At 55.0% G+C, this 16,308-nt stretch overlaps 7 protein-coding genes across 7 annotated transcripts; 2 read left to right on the top strand and 5 right to left on the bottom strand.

Moving 5' to 3' along the window:
• Positions 1–83: 83 nt before the first annotated feature.
• IUM83_01401 (coiled-coil domain-containing protein 103) lies at positions 84–957 on the bottom strand (the record flags this gene model as incomplete). Its single annotated transcript, XM_067925250.1, has 3 exons — positions 84–420; positions 488–717; positions 787–957. The coding sequence occupies 3 exons, from the start codon at positions 955–957 to the stop codon at positions 84–86; spliced, it is 738 nt and encodes a 245-aa protein (XP_067797458.1).
• A 265-nt stretch (positions 958–1,222) lies between these two features.
• Positions 1,223–1,762, top strand: IUM83_01400 (uncharacterized protein; the record flags this gene model as incomplete). Its single annotated transcript, XM_067925249.1, has 1 exon — positions 1,223–1,762. One exon carries the CDS (start codon positions 1,223–1,225, stop codon positions 1,760–1,762), a length of 540 nt encoding a protein of 179 aa, XP_067797331.1.
• A 159-nt stretch (positions 1,763–1,921) lies between these two features.
• Positions 1,922–7,008, bottom strand: IUM83_01399 (Cortactin-binding protein 2; the record flags this gene model as incomplete). Its single annotated transcript, XM_067925248.1, has 5 exons — positions 1,922–2,350; positions 2,432–2,866; positions 2,933–3,039; positions 3,096–3,182; positions 6,291–7,008. 5 exons carry the CDS (start codon positions 7,006–7,008, stop codon positions 1,922–1,924), a joined length of 1,776 nt encoding a protein of 591 aa, XP_067797080.1.
• Positions 7,009–7,601: 593 nt separating this feature from the next.
• On the bottom strand, positions 7,602–8,534 carry IUM83_01398 (ADP/ATP translocase 1; the record flags this gene model as incomplete). The annotated part of the gene is made up of 1 exon (XM_067925247.1): positions 7,602–8,534. The coding sequence occupies one exon, from the start codon at positions 8,532–8,534 to the stop codon at positions 7,602–7,604; it is 933 nt and encodes a 310-aa protein (XP_067797081.1).
• Positions 8,535–9,876: 1,342 nt separating this feature from the next.
• IUM83_01397 (folate-Biopterin Transporter (FBT) family) lies at positions 9,877–11,643 on the bottom strand (the record flags this gene model as incomplete). Its single annotated transcript, XM_067925246.1, has 1 exon — positions 9,877–11,643. One exon carries the CDS (start codon positions 11,641–11,643, stop codon positions 9,877–9,879), a length of 1,767 nt encoding a protein of 588 aa, XP_067797078.1.
• Positions 11,644–12,583: 940 nt separating this feature from the next.
• IUM83_01396 (Trafficking protein particle complex subunit 4) lies at positions 12,584–13,121 on the top strand (the record flags this gene model as incomplete). The annotated part of the gene is made up of 2 exons (XM_067925245.1): positions 12,584–12,901; positions 12,984–13,121. The coding sequence occupies 2 exons, from the start codon at positions 12,584–12,586 to the stop codon at positions 13,119–13,121; spliced, it is 456 nt and encodes a 151-aa protein (XP_067797079.1).
• An 86-nt stretch (positions 13,122–13,207) lies between these two features.
• IUM83_01395 (Radial spoke head 10 B) lies at positions 13,208–15,685 on the bottom strand (the record flags this gene model as incomplete). Its single annotated transcript, XM_067925244.1, has 4 exons — positions 13,208–14,253; positions 15,345–15,379; positions 15,457–15,575; positions 15,650–15,685. 4 exons carry the CDS (start codon positions 15,683–15,685, stop codon positions 13,208–13,210), a joined length of 1,236 nt encoding a protein of 411 aa, XP_067797076.1.
• Positions 15,686–16,308: the final 623 nt, after the last annotated feature.

Here is a 16,308-nt window from a genome sequence, read left to right as displayed (position 1 = left end):
TCATGAAAGAAGCATAATTTACTAGGACGACAGCAGTCTGCAATGAAAGTCATTTAGTGGTTCCACGTGCTTCCAGCGGCGGTTTATCCAAGCCGGAATTTTTCCTTGAGTCTGGCTAGCACTACCACTTCTTGCTCGGGTAACTCACCCGTGGTTTCCACCAAGGTGAACAGCTCACGCACCTTGCCCGTTTGGTCATCGTCGAAAAAGTCCAGAATGAGAGAAAAACGAGCCGTTTGGGACAGCGCCTCCATGGTGGATAGAGCGAATGTTGCTTGAGGTGGTTGCTCCGGGTTATTGTCAGCCCCTTTCTGGCGCCATGAAGTCACCAACACTTCGACGATCTCCGCCATCAAATCCGAATCAATGTCGGGCTTGAACATGTCGGCGATCCGCTCTGGCGTGGTTATTTGCAGGTACCTAGATTGTAAAACAATGGGGTCAGACGAATGCTTCTGTACGAGCACAGCGAAGTCAGCGACGCTACCTGAACTTTGCATCTGTGGTCCTCAGGTACCGTTTCCAATTGCGGCAAAAATCCACGGATGTTGCCGGTGGCACATCCAACGCCGGGGCCGTTGGCTGAAAGCGACGCTCATTCGCAGGTTTCTTCCGGGACTTCTTCTTGTACGAGATGTTGGTTTGCCTCTCCGCCCTGGAGAAGTCACGCAGCTCTTTTTGCGAGATGGGCTTCAGGTCCGCACACGCCACAAGATTCTGCACCTCAACACAGACTGCATTAGACAAGATATCACCATGCATTTTGCTGCAAAGTATCGTAGGCACCTTGAACTCGTCGTAGCTAGCAGCGGTGTGGATGGCACGCTTCTTCATGCTGTCAGTGAGTTTGTAGAGCCGGTCATCCTCCAGAGCTTGCGCCAACTCTTGCTGCAGCGCGGCCGTATCAAAGGCGCCATGCTCGATGGACGTGAGCTGCTCGGGAGTCTTCTTGGCCATATTGGAGCCCTTCGAGATTTGTGACGCTTCGCGCCCGAAAAGTATCTTTGTAATCAGAAATGGCTACATTTGTGCTCACGAAACGACACGATAAGGTGCGTCTTATGACAAGCTAATCCGGGTATCAGTTGCAGTGCACTGCCTGCAAAAATAGTTGAATGGGATAGATGGCCTCACCCGCCTTTGGCTTTCGCCACATTCACATCGTCGTGCTGCAAAAGAACCCTTCGCTTGCGTCGCTGTAGCTCCAGTCAATTCTCCAACAATGGACCGCGGACGGAAAGCCATCCCCACGCTGAATAAGCACACAGACTCCAAGTACTACCAGCGATGCCAAGAGATCCACCGCACCAAGCTCTACACCATCAAGAGTGCCATCGACAACAGCGAGCCGCACAAGCCAACGCACCTGCGCAAGAACCTCAAGAGAGAGCAGCTAAAAGAAGAGCGCTACGCCGAGATCGAGCGAGAGAACCGCATCTTGCTGGAGAAGATGTCAGCCATCATGCAGGGAGAAACGCTAGACAACAAGAACCAGTCCATCGTGTACTCGCACAGTCTGAACAAAGGCCAGCGCAAGCGCGAGTTGCAGAAAATCACGTCCGAGAACCAGGCGATTCTGCGCCGCATTCAGATGCGCGAGCCCACGTACGACCACGTGCAGTGGGAGGAGGACGCCAAGAAGAACGAGCGGTACGCCAACAACATCCGCGAGTACCCAGCGAGTGCAAGTCAAGAACAGCTTGCAGAAATGCGAACCATGTCGGCCTACTCGATGGGCGGGACAGGCAAGGACTACTACTGATAATGCAGATTGCTTCTTCTGCTCAAATAATCTACTAACCAAAATTGCTGGCTGAATTCGGTGCGACTACTTTGCCATGTTACGATCACTCAAATAATCTATTAACCAAAATTGCTGCCTGACTTCGATGCGACTACTTTGCCATGTTACGATCACACGCTACAGTAGTTCGACGACGGCTTGCAAGATTGCTGAAATTTCGCAGGTTGCCTTGCTCTCTCCGAAAACAGCTAGAAGTTTGTCTCCCCACAGCTCCATCGCCTCGTACTCTTTCTCAATCTCGGAAAGTGGGGTACGGCTATTCATTAGAAAGCGTTGGAGGATATCTCGCGCCTTGCCGTCACGCTCTTCAGACTGACCTGAAGTTGAAGACGGGCTCCTGTTGACGAATGACTGAATTGGTCTCATACCGGCCACCAAACGATTTAACTGCAGTTGAACTTCCACAAGCTCCACCCCCATCGCTTTCTCAAGATCAGCACGAAACGACCGAAGTTTCTCGTCAACTTCTGGCAGGTAACCTGAAATGAAAGATGTCTTGTTCTCTTCGAAGGCCGAAAAGGATGTTGTTGCGTGCTGTTTGAAAAACTACATGTAGTAACAACAAACAAATCGGTTAGGTATCCATCGTGACCGCATAATGGCCGAGAGAAATGCTTGAAAATATACCTGCTCCAGTGCCTGAGTAAACATGTAGTTTTCCACCAGATCTCGGCATGCTCGTTTCACGACTAGAATCCGCGATAGCAGGCTGGAGTGTGTACGTGCAAATTCCATTTTATACAAGAACATGTCGATGCGCTCCTGCATACCCGGAACTTGAAACAGCAAGCAGAAAAATCGCTCTGCTTTACCCAGCGTACTGACTGAGCCATTGAAGCTCTGCAACGCTTGTTTCTCCTTTTCAGTAGGGAAGAACCGCTGAAGACACCCTAGTAGCGCTGGGTTGACTACACGTTCGTCCATTGCTACGATGTCATTCACGATTTGTTCGTAGTGGTCGTGGATTTTGAAGCTGGCAAGTGCGAGTGCCAAGTTATTCGCACGCTTCAGCTCAATCAACTGGATGTTTTTGGATCGGCCACGAGGTGAGGATGCTCGAGACTATAGCAGATCAAAACGTTAACCGTTAGCAAAGTGCTTAATATTGGAGCGGACTGTAATGCGAACCTTCTCAAAAGAGCCGCTGCTGGAATCTGCATCTACGCCCTCCGCCTGCAAGAACTTCTTGATTGGACTCTTTGACCGAGGAGATGGAACTAAAGTGGGGCGAGAAACTTTTTCATAGACAGTTAGTTTGAAGATCATGCTTTTGCAAGTGGCAAAACCGTACCATCTTGAGCAGGCGGTGCAGCAATGTCGACGGATAGCTTCAACCCTGTTCGAGCTTCGTATTTCGACGGCTCCGATAGTGTGAGAACTGGTTGATGTTGAACAGAAGCAGGCGTAGCACTGTCAGGTGCTGCCTGCAATTCTTGTACAGGTGATTCCGAACGAGGCTCGGTAGCCAAGCGTTCCCTTGATTCTTGTTTAGCCGAGTCGATCGGTTCTGGCGAAGCTACTGGGTGGCATCCTAGAGAAGGTGTTGAGCAAGAAGTTGCCAGCGAGCTGACAGGTGATACAAGAGCAGTTTGAGAATTCTGTTTTCGAACCTCCGTCAAGCGCATCCGGATAATCGCATCTGGCGTAAGCGATTCTGATCTGCCGCCGGATTGCATTTCTGGCATGATATAGCTTTCATTGGTGTTGTTGTCGTCGGCTGGTTTTTCCCATTGGGATACACCAGTAATTTGGTTCACGTAGTACGGGTAGCCTTCATCAGTGTACAATGTTTCCCATTGTGATTCCACGCGAGAATGTAAAGTATGCTGAGGAAATGAATTAGTAGGCGCCTGACTGTACTGACCCCACGCGTCTGGGAGAGTTGCCATGGTTGGAGGGTTCATCGCCGCACCATTAGTCGGTCTAGCTGTAGTCCAGTAAGTCTGTACGGGCTGCGCATACTCCGGTCTCGTTGGTATTAGCGTTTGCATTCCGTACTGAGAATAATGATCATTTTCGTGGTGATAAGTATTGTTGGAGTGCTGGTCAGAGTATAGAGAGTCGCTCGCTCTGATAGAATGCCGCTCCAATGGCCGAACACGCTCGCGATCCAGGCGTTCTGTTGCAATAAATCGTTCGTTGTACGGGGTATACGCCCCGAGACTGGGTAAGTCCCTTGCGGAATAGTACGAGTTACCATTCCAGGGCGGTGTATATCTACTTGGTGATAGAGAGTTTGAACGGTGTTTTCTAGTAAGCGCATCACGAATCTGCTCACTCGGTGATAGCGGCAATCGGCTGGTCGCATTGCCACTCGACACGTAACTTGATGACCGATGTTTTACTGGGTATGCTTCGAAGTCATCCTCATAGCTATTAGCATGGCTGACTTCCACAGGTTTCCACACTTCATGATGAACAAATGCTGACGGAATATGCGCTGCTACCATCCCCTCCTCAACGACTTTACCGTTGTCTCTGAACACGATGGCGCTACGCTCCTGTTTTGGCCGTCCAAGAAGCGCTGATGCAGGTTCGTTGCGAGAGACTGAACACGTCTCTTTTTCATTAGTCAAGAAGTACTTTGCAATGAGCTCAGCGCACCTTTGCTGCTTCTCGCGGACTGCGATGTCGTAGGCGGTCTCCTTATGAATATTGGTTGCAAAGACGTTTGCCGCACTCTCGAGCAGTAATCTCACAATGGATTCATTGCCTGAGAGCGCTGCATAGTGTAGTGCCGTGTCACCGTCATGGTCTCCAGAGTTAAGCACAGAATCTCCGCCCACATCCAGCAAATATGCCACACAATCTAGATTTCCGTTCGCCACTGCACAGTGCAAAGGGGTACGTCCGAACTCTTCTACGACACAAATATCAGCGCCATGGTGCAGGAGAAGTTGAAGGCATGCCAAATCTCCGTGGCGTGCAGCTACATGCAGAGGTGCGTCGTTATTAGGGTCGATGTGGTTCACAATCTCCGAATCCATGTCACTCTTTGCCGCTGTCGAAAGAAGCAGTCCTACGCAATGAGCATGAGATGAATTCACAGCGACCTGCAGAGCTGTTTCACCAAATTCTGGGTGGGGATCATTCTTTGCTCTTCGAGATAGACACAGTTCAACCAGCTCAGCATTTCCTAGCCGACAGGCGAGCATCAGAAGTGTGTCGCCGGTCCCACTTTCAAGTAAATCGATAGGGCATCCATCTTCCAGACACTCCATGATATCATCAAGTCTATCGTGGCGCGCAAGATTAAATATGCGATTTCTCCAAACTGCTATCATTCGTTTTGTAGGAGGTACGGCAGCACTAGCATTTCCACTTGACTTGCCGTCTAGTTCTCGAGGTGAGAGGGCAGACTGCTTAAAATCATCAATCGTACGCGCTGACATTACAGATGCGTCTGTGGATGGTTCGGAAGCGAACAAAAGCTCGCGAAGACTGCTGACCCAAATGCGAGCTTCTTCTTTGCTGGCTGCGACCAAATCCAGTGTTCGTCCTCGCGTCACTAAGGAAAAACACTTATCTGTCTCTTTGACCACGTTGCTTTCGGTTTGGGCTACGAAGGCCTCAGTTCCGTGACCCTCCCGAATATCAACGACAAGAGCCAAATCAAGAGAACGCGCGTTCTTTCTATCTGCCGATCCCGACAGCGTCGGATCTCCCCACGTTATCTGCAGATGTGCTGGATTGGTCACTCTTCTCACTGCAACCCATTGACGACGCGGCCCAGTAGTTCTCCCCATCATGTTGTGAGTGTGATATGGAATTTTGAAAAATAGTCCACCATTCAACAGAACCGCAGGAATTGCCTTGGCACTGAGAGGACTTTTTGCATTGGAATGCGCGGTCTCTGATCCAGAGAAAATCGGCAATTGCAAAGGAGGAACCACCGCTGGAGGCGTCGACATCGACACAGTGTCTACGATTTTCAGCTGGAGATGTACTTGGCCCGCCGATAGCGACACTGAATCGTTGGTATTTTCGTTAGCATCATCGCTTCGGAAGAGAGGGTAATGCTGATCATAAAACAAATCGCCAACTTTGCCCAACGGGACGTTGGCTTCACCAACAAGAATCTTACTGCTTGTCTTCACTTCTACATGTAGACACTGTGTCTCCTTTGAACGCAACGTTGTTGTAAACTGTTGGTTCCATTGCGCTTCGCTTCCACCCTTCTTATGCAGTTCTGTTCGCATCAAGTATGACGACCAGGTAGTTGTGGGGTTACTACTCTCAGCGACATCAAACAGTCTCATCTCGAGCAAACACGACTGTGTTCCAAACTTCTCAGCTTTGGGCAGGCCTGTTGCACCTAGCGCATTGATAATCAACAACAGGCGATCTCGACCAAGATTGCTGGTTTGCTCCGCCACTGGGATCTCCAATAGAACAGGACTTGCTTTCGCGACAGGGACTCCCGCCGACTTAGTCATAGCGGGTGCTGCAAAAGCGCCACTACTAGGTGCACTTCGCTGTACGTTACTTCCAATAATCGGGTTGAGGGTCGCGAAGCCAGCCTCGCTGTCTCCAGAGTGAATCACCACTTCAGATGGGCCTCCCAGTGCAGCGTCTTCTGGATTCAGACGCCGCCGCTCACGGCTGTGCCGATCTCCCCGGGGCGTTTTAGCGGAACGATCAATCGCCACTTCAATGCCCTCCTCCTCTTCGATCGTGAGATCTACATCATCGGCCACTTGTTTTTCCTCCAACTTTTTCGGCGAGAGGTTCGCTGCTTCGGCTTCTTCTCCGGTGATAATGCCTGTGATGTCGCTGAGAGCGTACTTTTGCTTAGTGGAAGTCACTGGAGCGCCTCCTGTCAAGCGACTCAGAAACCCCTTGCGTTGCGGTTTGTAGATGGATTTCTTCACGATCTGGTAGTTCCCGGCCGCGTCGTCTTCATCGTCATCGACGTTGTCGGCTGAGAACGCGTGAAATCGAGCTTCAAGCCCAGGTTCGGCTCTCGGTTGAGACTGTTTGGCCTCTGCAGCACTGGAAGCCTTCGAGCGCTCCTTCTCCCGCTTCTCCGCCGTGTTCGTATCACCAGCAGAGTCTTTTTCGTCTACGTCAGTATCGCCACCTTCCTTCTCGTCCTTCCGATTCGGAGACGGTACGTCGCTCATCTCTGCTTCTCCATCGCTGCAGCTAGAAGTGCTCTCTTCCCCCTCTCCACGTTTCCCAGCGTCTCCTTCATCTTGCATCATGGCGACAGCACCGAGTGACTCACTTGTGCGGGCGAAGGCGGCGCGACTAAAGGAGAAAACGACCAACGCGACGGAGCCTGCGCCGCGATCCCAACTCCTGTCTCGCCCCCACGGACTCCTACAACACAAATAGCCGCCACGCTACTGTCACCATGCTGGCAGCAGTGTCGAGCCGCGCTGCATCGCATCACGTGGCGCATAACGGCTTCGCACCCCAGTGCGCGCAACCGCCGTTGAAGTTGCTACAAGTTGAAGTGATCAACACTCCTGGATCGCACCTAAGCGGGTATCCCCCATCCCGCTCACGACCGCACGTTCGTCTGCACGGGCGACTGACCGACTGATTTCTCCCCCCTTTGAGCTGGGGAAGGCGACGCCTCTCGTGCATGAGGACAGAAAGGTGGCAAAGTCTTCTTGGGTGAAATAGGAAAAAATAGCAAGGTATTCATTCAACTCCCTCCCTCGATGTGTGGAATATAACCTTTTGTCTATGTAAAACAGCCTCACCATTTCTTCCTGGGGGTGTCGTCGGTCTCAAGTTCACGGCGTCTGACGACGCCGCTCCATCGCGAGCAACCACGGAGTCAAGCCGCTTACTTCATCAGCTTCTTGAACTCGTCGTACAGCACCAGCACGATGGCGCCGCCCGTGCCACGCAGGATGTTGGAGCCAGCGCCCTTGAAGAAGGCACCGCTGCCCTCGTTCTTGGCGATCTTCATGGCGCAGTCAAGCGTGGACGTGTACAGGATGTCCTTGCGGCCAGCCTGCATCATCATGCGACGACGCACGGTGTCGAAGGGGTACGAGATCATACCGGCCATGGTGGTCACGGTCTGGGCCACCATCCACTTCTGCCACACGGGGGCCGTCTTGGGGTCCTTCAGGGCCACGTCACGCAGGGTGTCGTAACCGCCGAAGAAGGCAGCACGGTACACGATGATACCGCCGACCGACACGCCGAAGCCCTGGTACAGGCCGCCCAGGCCGTCCGACTTGTAGATCTTGGACACGCAGTCCACCAGGCCGTTGTACATGCGCGACTTGCCCTTGCCGACGTCAGCGCCGAGGCGCGTACGGGCGAAGTCGAGCGGGTACACGAACAGCAGCGAGGTGGCGCCGGCGGCACCGCCCGAGGCCAGGTTGCCCATGAAGAAGCGCCAGAACTGGTCCTTGCTCACGCCGTCCATGAAGAGCTTCTTGAACTTGTCCTTGAAGGCGAAGTTCAGGGCCTGCGTCGGGAAGTAACGGATGACGTTGGCCAGGTTGCCGCGCCAGAACGAGCTCACGCCCTGCTCCTTGGACACGCGCACGAAGCAGTCCACGATGCCCTTGTACTGGTCCTCGGGCTTGATCTGCGTTGAGGCGGCCTGCACCTGCAGGAGCAGCTTGACGCGCTCGATGGGGGCCACGACGGTCTTGGAGATACCGCCGGCGACGCCACCGGCAGCCAGGTCCATGAGGAAGGACATGGCGCCGCTGTTCTTGTCCGACGTGGCGACGGGCTTGTAGGCAGACAGAGCGCTCATCTTGGCTTGAGGGGGGAGGGCTTTAAAAGTCTTCTACGCGAAACGGAGAAAAATCCTAAATGATCGAGGGCGGCCCCCCAGCGGCGAGCCTGCGGCTGCTAGGGGCCGGCTTCTCCGCCACACACTGGCCGTTTGACGATGGATCCCAGGCGGCGCGCGCCCATTGGCCAAAACCCCGGTGGTTTTAAACCGGCGATTCGGAACGAGTGGCCGCCACGCACGTCCGCCGCGGCTGTGCACGGTCGTTTCGCCTTTGGCGGGGCTATAAATGTATTATAGTTGTGGGCGCCATGCTATTCCTGGCGCGGGGATAAGCAGCACATGCAAGCCGGCTAAGTGTATGTATTTCTGGGACGCTGCCGCCGCCACAAAGCTCCAGCGCATAAGAAGCCTGGGGCTGGGACGCCGCGTCGAGCGCACTTGCCGGCGGGCCATGGAACCCTGCCAGTCGAGTCCGCGGATCCCTGATTCTGAGGTCCGGAGACGGCGTTGTCTGCTCGCGCTGGCCCTGCTGCGCGCGCCGGACATCGGATTGGGCGGGGTTCCGTTGCGCTTCAGCCGATGCCCACGCGGCGCGCATCATGCACTGACGTGTTCACGGTTGCTTGGTCTCCTCAAGTACGCATCAGCCACTCGTCCCGACGGGCCCGCCCGATCTCGGCGAGCGCGATTGCGGCAGCGGCGCGTGCTGGGCGGCACCGCTCCCTCGCTGCTGGGTGCGTGCAAGTCCACGCAGACCGCGTGCCCACGACGCCCTCCGCGCCATTTGACCATTTGAGCGTTCTGCCCGCGTCGCACACGGCCCGCTTCCGTTAGCGACTGATGCGGTGGCTGCGATGCAAGAGCTCTTGAGCTTCGTGGCGCGCTGCGCATACCGGTAACGGCTCGGGGAGCGGATGGCGCCGAATGAGATAGGCTGGCCGCTTCAGAACAGACGGCAGAACCTGTGACGGAGCAGCTCAACAACAGCCGAGGTGGAACACGAGAGCGTATTGCTCGCCGTGCGGTGCTGCAGCTGCAAGTACGTACGTGGCAAGTCGGTGCGTTTAACAGCGCGGACGAGTTCACTCAACCGCGGTCGCTCCAGTCGACGATACGCAAGGTGCAGCCCAAGCACCATTGCATGTCTATGCGATGACAAGCATCGCCGGACTTGAGTTTCGACACTTGAGATATCTTCGGCTTGTGCCGCTTCGTCTTCGTCGTCGACACCGCCAAGGTGTTCTGCTCCTCAAGCCATGGTCAAGATGATCCCTTGGGTCCTGCTGCCACATGGCCGTCAGCTTGTCGCACTTGATACCTCGCTTCCTCCCGCCGTCCATCGAGTTGCACCCTCTACACGTCAACATCCTTGGCCGCCAGCGATGATCAAGCACGCCGTGGAGCTGTGGATCGCCAGTATGTTGGTCATAGTGGCCCACGTCAACGTTGCCACAATGCCGATGATCGCCACTCGAGCAGCGAGTCGACTCGATCCTCCGTTGCGCTTCAGCTCTTGCGCCTGCTTCTTCTGGTTAGGCAGCAGCACCAGCGTGAAGAGTCCGATCAATTGCACAGTACCGGCGATGAAGAGGCAGTATGCCACCTGCCAGCGCACATGGGGCGTGTCCGAGGCGATGGCGGCGTCAGACACATCGAAGTAGGCGTCCACGAGGTTCGTCACGCTCTGCGCGAACGGCCAGGCCAAGTTGTGGACGGTGGTCAGCAACGCGTAGGTGGCGCCCTCGAAGCCCTGCTCTGCGATCTCCACGGTGACGAAGCCCGCGACGACGCTGCGCATGCCCTCCGGGATGGCCGCGAGCTGGGGTCCACCGAGGTAGAACCATTGACTGCGCACAATATCAAAGGTTGTGACCAAGTTGACGCCGACGAAGACCACGGTGGTGAAGAATGAGCACGTGAGCATGATCCAGCGCCAGCTACTGTTGAGGAAGTACTCGCGCATCAAGAACGTCGCGAAGACCACCAGCGCAGTGGACACGCAGCCGGCCAAACTGTTGTTGATCGGCGTGACGCCCACCCAAAACTCCTGAATCGCCGCCAGGTCGGAGAAGTTGACGGACGTGAGGAACGAGTGCCAGAAGTGGAAAGCCACGAGCTGCCAGATCGCGCGCTGCTGCAGAATGCGCCACATTTCGCTCAGCGGCGTGACTGGGATCGACTTGCTCTTGCTCGTGTCGCTTGAACCGGCGCGAGTCTCGTCGAAGAAGAGCAGAGTTCCGCAGCAACCGAGCACGGCCACTGCAGCGCAGCCCCAGAAGACGCTGTTAGGCGCCACGCTCCAGGAGAAGGTACCGCCGTAGACTTCGCCGTTGAAGCTCAGCGCCGCCACGAATCCCGCCATCAAGCTGGCACTGTAGCGCACAATGTAGATCGTGGCCTGGGCCTGTCCGCGAACCTCCATGGGCTCGAGCTGCGCCATCTCCACCATGACTCCGTCGCATGCAACGTCAGTCATTACGTATCCGGCGCAAACCACGAGCAGCCGAAGGAGGTATCGCCCTCCGGAGTTGGCGGCCTCTGCGTTCTCCACGACGCGCAGCTCGATTTGGCGCGTGCGTTGGATCTCGCCGGCCTTGTAGTACGGCTCCTCGATGGGGTTGTACGCCAGCACTGCGAGCGCGATGATGGTGACGAGCCAGCCGATCAGCATGTACGGCTTGCGACGGTAGCCGGCGATCGGCAAGTGGTCGGACAGCAGTCCGAAGAGCGTCTTGTACGACCACGGCAGCCGCACCACCGTGGCGGCCGCCGAGACCTGGAAGCCGTCCATGTTGAGGTAGAGCTTGAAGAACGGGTACACGAGCGCCGGCAGCAAGCCGTTCAGGAAGCCGATGCACGCGTAGTTGACCAGCAGCCCGAAGCGAGTCGCGTCCAGCAGGTCCACGATGCCGTCGTCGCTGTAGGGCTCGGACCAGCGTCTGGCCAGCGCCTTGCGGCTCTTGCGCTGCTCCTGGTCGCTGGCCTCCTTGAGCTTGCTCTGGTACCCCTCCTCCAGCATCGACGTCGTGGCTGCCACGAACGACTGGGGCACTGCGATAGCCGAGCCGACCAAGGACGGACCGAGCAGCGCGTTGCCCTCCTCATCGCTGCGCGCCCGCGTCGCCATTCGCATCCAATTGTGGGATAGTCCATTGGCCCCGCACGGAACCCGCGGCCGCGAGGCGTCGGGTACCAGCAGCTCTGGGCCGCACACTCCCGTCCGAGTGCCGCTTCGTGCTAGGATACTATTGTGCAGAAGAATCGTGAGGGCAACAATGCATCTCTTCAGTCAAGGGCCTTGACTCGAGGAACCCTTCTGCTGTACACAGTCTACAACGCCGACGTAATGAACACTCGTTGGGTTTTATCACAAACGAAAAAAACTTAGAACTAAACGGTGTTGATTGAGAGTGGTAAAGCTCGCTGCGATGAATCTAATCCAAGACAGAGATGAAGAGAGGACGGACACAATATTGCCGACAATGCGCTGGGGATCCGCTCTTCATGGAGTGCTTAAGTATGTGTGAAGGCGAATCGGTGTCGTACAACAGAATCCAAATACACTGGGACGAAATGAATTTTGCGTTTGAACGCTTGAAGCCGAATACCAACGAATCCATGAATCTGAATCGAGTCACCTGGAACGATATCAGACAGTTCTATTCGCAGAAAGAGTATGAAGAGGAGGCTTTAGAGGTGTCTGAACAATGCTTCTGTCGCGTCAAAACAAAGTTGAACCTGGCTATCAACACGATCGGACGGGTCTGCACGAACATCAGTGACTGGCATCGTGTTGGACATCAATACTCGTCCGCCTTGGTACCAAAACAGGGCCAACCCGATAGTTCTTACAGACGAGGTCAGCCTTAAATCAAGTCTCGATGCTACCCAAGATGAAGATCTGAAGCGTGTTGTAGGGAATATCCCGTCTCCCTTCACTGCGCAACAGCACTTGTAGATGAAGGTCTGCAGTTGAAGTTCATTTCTAAACTAATAGAAATGTCGGGTTCTACCATTTCTAAACGAATAGAAATGACCACTTCATCTGTCCCAGTCGAGTATCAATCATGCTGCACTCGCTGTACATCATCAACAAGGCCGGGGGCCTCATCTACCAGCAGGACCTGAGCCCCGCGGCGCCCAAGCTGAGCTCCAACGACCACCTGCGCCTGGGCTCCACCTTCCACAGCATGCACGCCATCGCGGCGCTGGCGGCGCCCACGGGTTCGGGCGGCATCGACAGTCTGGAGACGGGCTCCTTCCGCCTGCAGTGTCTGCAGACGCCCACGGGCATCAAGTTCTTCATCACGGCGGCGCTGGGAACGCCCGACCTGGACGTGGCGCTGCAGACGGTCTACGAGCTGTACGTCGACTACGTGCTCAAGGTGCGGCACGCAGCAGCTCGCTACAGTATCTAGCAAACAAGTTGACATAATGTTATCTTGCTATTGTGTGTCTATTTGTCAGAACCCGTTCTACGAGCTGGAGATGCCTATCCGCTGCAGTCTTTTCAACACGGGGCTCAAGACCTTCGTGGACAAGTTCAACCTCGAGAGCGGTCGCCGTCGCCCGCAAACCAGCAGCGGCACCGATGTCTTCTACTAGAAACGAAGTCGGTGAGGTTCACAAAGTTGACATTGGTGCGCGTGCGTGTTTATTTTTTTTTACTTTCTGAGCGAGTTCGGCGGTGTTCAGTCGGCTGCTTCAGCGCTGCCGAGGCCTTGCTGGGCCGTGGTGTCGCTGTCCTCGATGCACAGCATGAAGGAGCCGTCGCCGCAGAACTTGTCGTTCAGCCACGCGCCGTCGTAGCAAGAGCCGTCGATGAAGCTGTAGCGGCCGTTGCCGTGGCGGACGTCGTCCAGCCAGTCGCCTTCGTACGAGCACCCGTTGGCGTACTTGCTCTCTCCGCGGCCGCAGCGCACGCCGCCGACCCACTTCCCGTCGTAGTGGACTCGAGTCCTAGCGTCGTCGAAAATGCCAAAGCCGTTGCGTCGGCCATTACGCCATTCACCACGGTATATAGATCCGTCGCGCAGCGTGGCGACTCCGTGGCCAGAACGACGACCGGTGACCCAACTGCCCTCGTACACTTCGCCTGAAGCGTGATGGTGACTTTCGCCTTGGCCGTGAGGAACTCCATCGCATACTTCGCCAACGTATCGGCACGTGCCGTTCTGACCGTCGTCGTATCCTTCGAGACTACTCTTTTCACGAGTGTCAAGGACGTCGTTGGCCCACGAACCGACGAGCTGCGTACCGTCGGAATACGTAAGGGTACCTGCGCCGTGTTTTCGATTGTGCACCCACTGGCCCTCGTATTTCATCGGTAGGCGCTGCTGTACACCACCACTGTGCTGAATTTCCGGCAGGTGACACTCGTAGATTCCGAAGCCGTGGCGCTGGTCACTTTCCCACTGACCAACATACACATCTTGGCTGCTGGCATACCGCATGACACCTTGGCCACAGCGTTGGTCGTCGCGCCAATCACCGTCGTATTCATCTCCATTGGCATACGAGCACTTGCCTTTCCCGTGGCGTTGCGTCTGATCTGCGTTCATTTCTCCGACGTACATATCGCCATTGCTTAGGGTCTTGGTCTTGATCGGGTTTGCGGCAGCTTGTCGCTGGGCTTCTTCTTCTGCCTCGCTGGGAAAGCCTGCCGGTGTCTCCCAGAAATCCAATGCCGTCGTCGTGTCAAGATATTGCAGCCATGGGTCGCCCATGTCGACATATTCTGGAACCGGGATCCCACCAAAGAGAAAGAACCCTCTCTTGTCGGGGCGTACAACCGAGGCATGGCCCATGTAACTTTTGATTCCGGCGGTAGAAACTTGGACTTCACGGATACGAGCACGGAGAGGCTCAAGGATGATCATCGAAGACGAACTCAGTGCTGGCTCGTACTCGGAGAAGCCGCCAAAGATTATAATGCCTTGGGGATCGCAAGGCTTCTCGCCGACCTCACCGTCCTTGATTCGGCGAATGATTCCTGTCTCCTCGTCGATAGGGAGTTGCAAGGCTAGCGCAGTCGCGCAGCATCGAGCTGTGAAAATTCGTGGTCCTAGAGAGCTCTCAGGACTATCACCCCCCGTCGTTATTGATGCCCAAGTGTTGGTTGCTAAATCCAGGACGTGGATGCTCGAATTCATTGCTGCACTGAGAGGGTCGGAGTGCTGTCTGCCCCCGGTAACTACAACTTTATCGCCTTCGCTGATCGCAACTGTACTGTGGAACGCTAAAGGCAGCGGGCTGTTGCCGGTGGGCTGCAATAACAAGCACAATGAGCATCGTTCAGCTAATCGACGACAGTGCAAGCGTGGAGAAAAACAGGTCTACAAACCGAAAGCTGCATCCAGCGAGGCTTCTGTCCTGCAGAATTCACACTGAGTAACCAGATATCCGACAGGAACGCACCTTGTTGGTTTTTCCCTCCGAGAACGAGCACGCATTGGCTTGGCGGGCTTTCTGGGTCGCTTCCGGCTTCCCGATAGCGAACTGGGGCACTGGCATGCCATGCACGACCGCAAGGCGCTGGGGCTGGTGGGGCGTTAGGATCGGTGCCATCACCATTGAGAGGAGATATGTCGGTGCAGTAGAGAACGTTATTCTCATAGCTGAGCTCGAACACATCACCAATCAATTGTTGGTGCGATGACTCGAACCCGTCGATCGACTCGCCACCGAAGGTGTAAGCTTTCTCGCCCAATGTCACCACGGAGTGACCGATACGGTGAGTAAGCTCGCCATGAACATCGTAACCCGTTAACCATTTTGTTGTGATCAAGTCGAATAGGTCGAGACGTGAGACGCTCGTGAAGCTCTCACTCGGCAACTCCTCTTTGCCTCCGACAATCACCACACTGGTAGAGAGTTGTACAACACAAAAGTGGTCAAGTTTCGTCGAAATTCTATGCAGCGAAGCGCTAGACCTACGTACATGTGGCCGTTTAAAGTCCCTGCGCAAGCACCGGACAAGCTGAAGATCTCGTGTGGCTCTGGGCTCTTTCTCTCAAGTGACCGGGACACATGGGTTCCCCACGGACAATAATCATGCGACTGGGTTTGATTCAGAAGACATTAGCAACGAGTCACGAAATCATCGAGGCGAGTTGCCGCAGAGCAGCTCGCACCTCGAGCCACCTCAAATCTTGCCCGTCCAGCTCCATCTTGGAGTGGTTGGTGTTGCTTGGATTCGGATAAACGAAGAGCCGCAGTTTGGCGGTCGGGTTCAAGAACAGTGACAGATATACCATCGCTACATTTTCATTGTAATAAAACTTTGATATTATCGACTCGGGCATCTAAATGCTGGAGTTAAGAAAATCCTGACCGGTATGAACTCCCCAAGGTCAATTCAAAACCCCAGGGCTGCTTGTACCTCAGCTAGAGAGCAAACATGATCACCTATTCTTGGCGCTTTCCTCTCCGTTTTGACCAATCTTTTGTAGCATTTATCTCTTCTACTTGGGAGCGCATTGGTGGGGCCTCGCTACAATGAACCTGGGTGCGCTTGCTGCGAAACTTGGGACCAACTCCAATACCCGAGAGACTGAACCTGCAACAGCACCAGTGCCAACTTCAGAACCCGCGAGCGTACAACACCGACCGCGTCCCAATGAAGCCATCTTCAACAAACAGTTCGCCACTGCCGGAAAGAAGTTCCTGACCAAGATCAAGAAGAATCGCGCCATGCAAGTAGATCGGCGAACGCGTGGTTTTCAGCAGGGTCTCGACCAGCGGACAGTCGTGATCGACCCATTCACGGGCGATCACTACCGAGTAATGGTTG

The sequence above is a fragment of the Phytophthora cinnamomi genome (genome assembly GCF_018691715.1).
Source record: "Phytophthora cinnamomi strain GKB4 chromosome Unknown Contig14, whole genome shotgun sequence".
Lineage (NCBI taxonomy): Eukaryota > Oomycota > Peronosporomycetes > Peronosporales > Peronosporaceae > Phytophthora > Phytophthora cinnamomi.
Note: the sequence above shows the minus strand (reverse complement) of the source record. Positions and strands in the feature narration are given on the sequence as shown.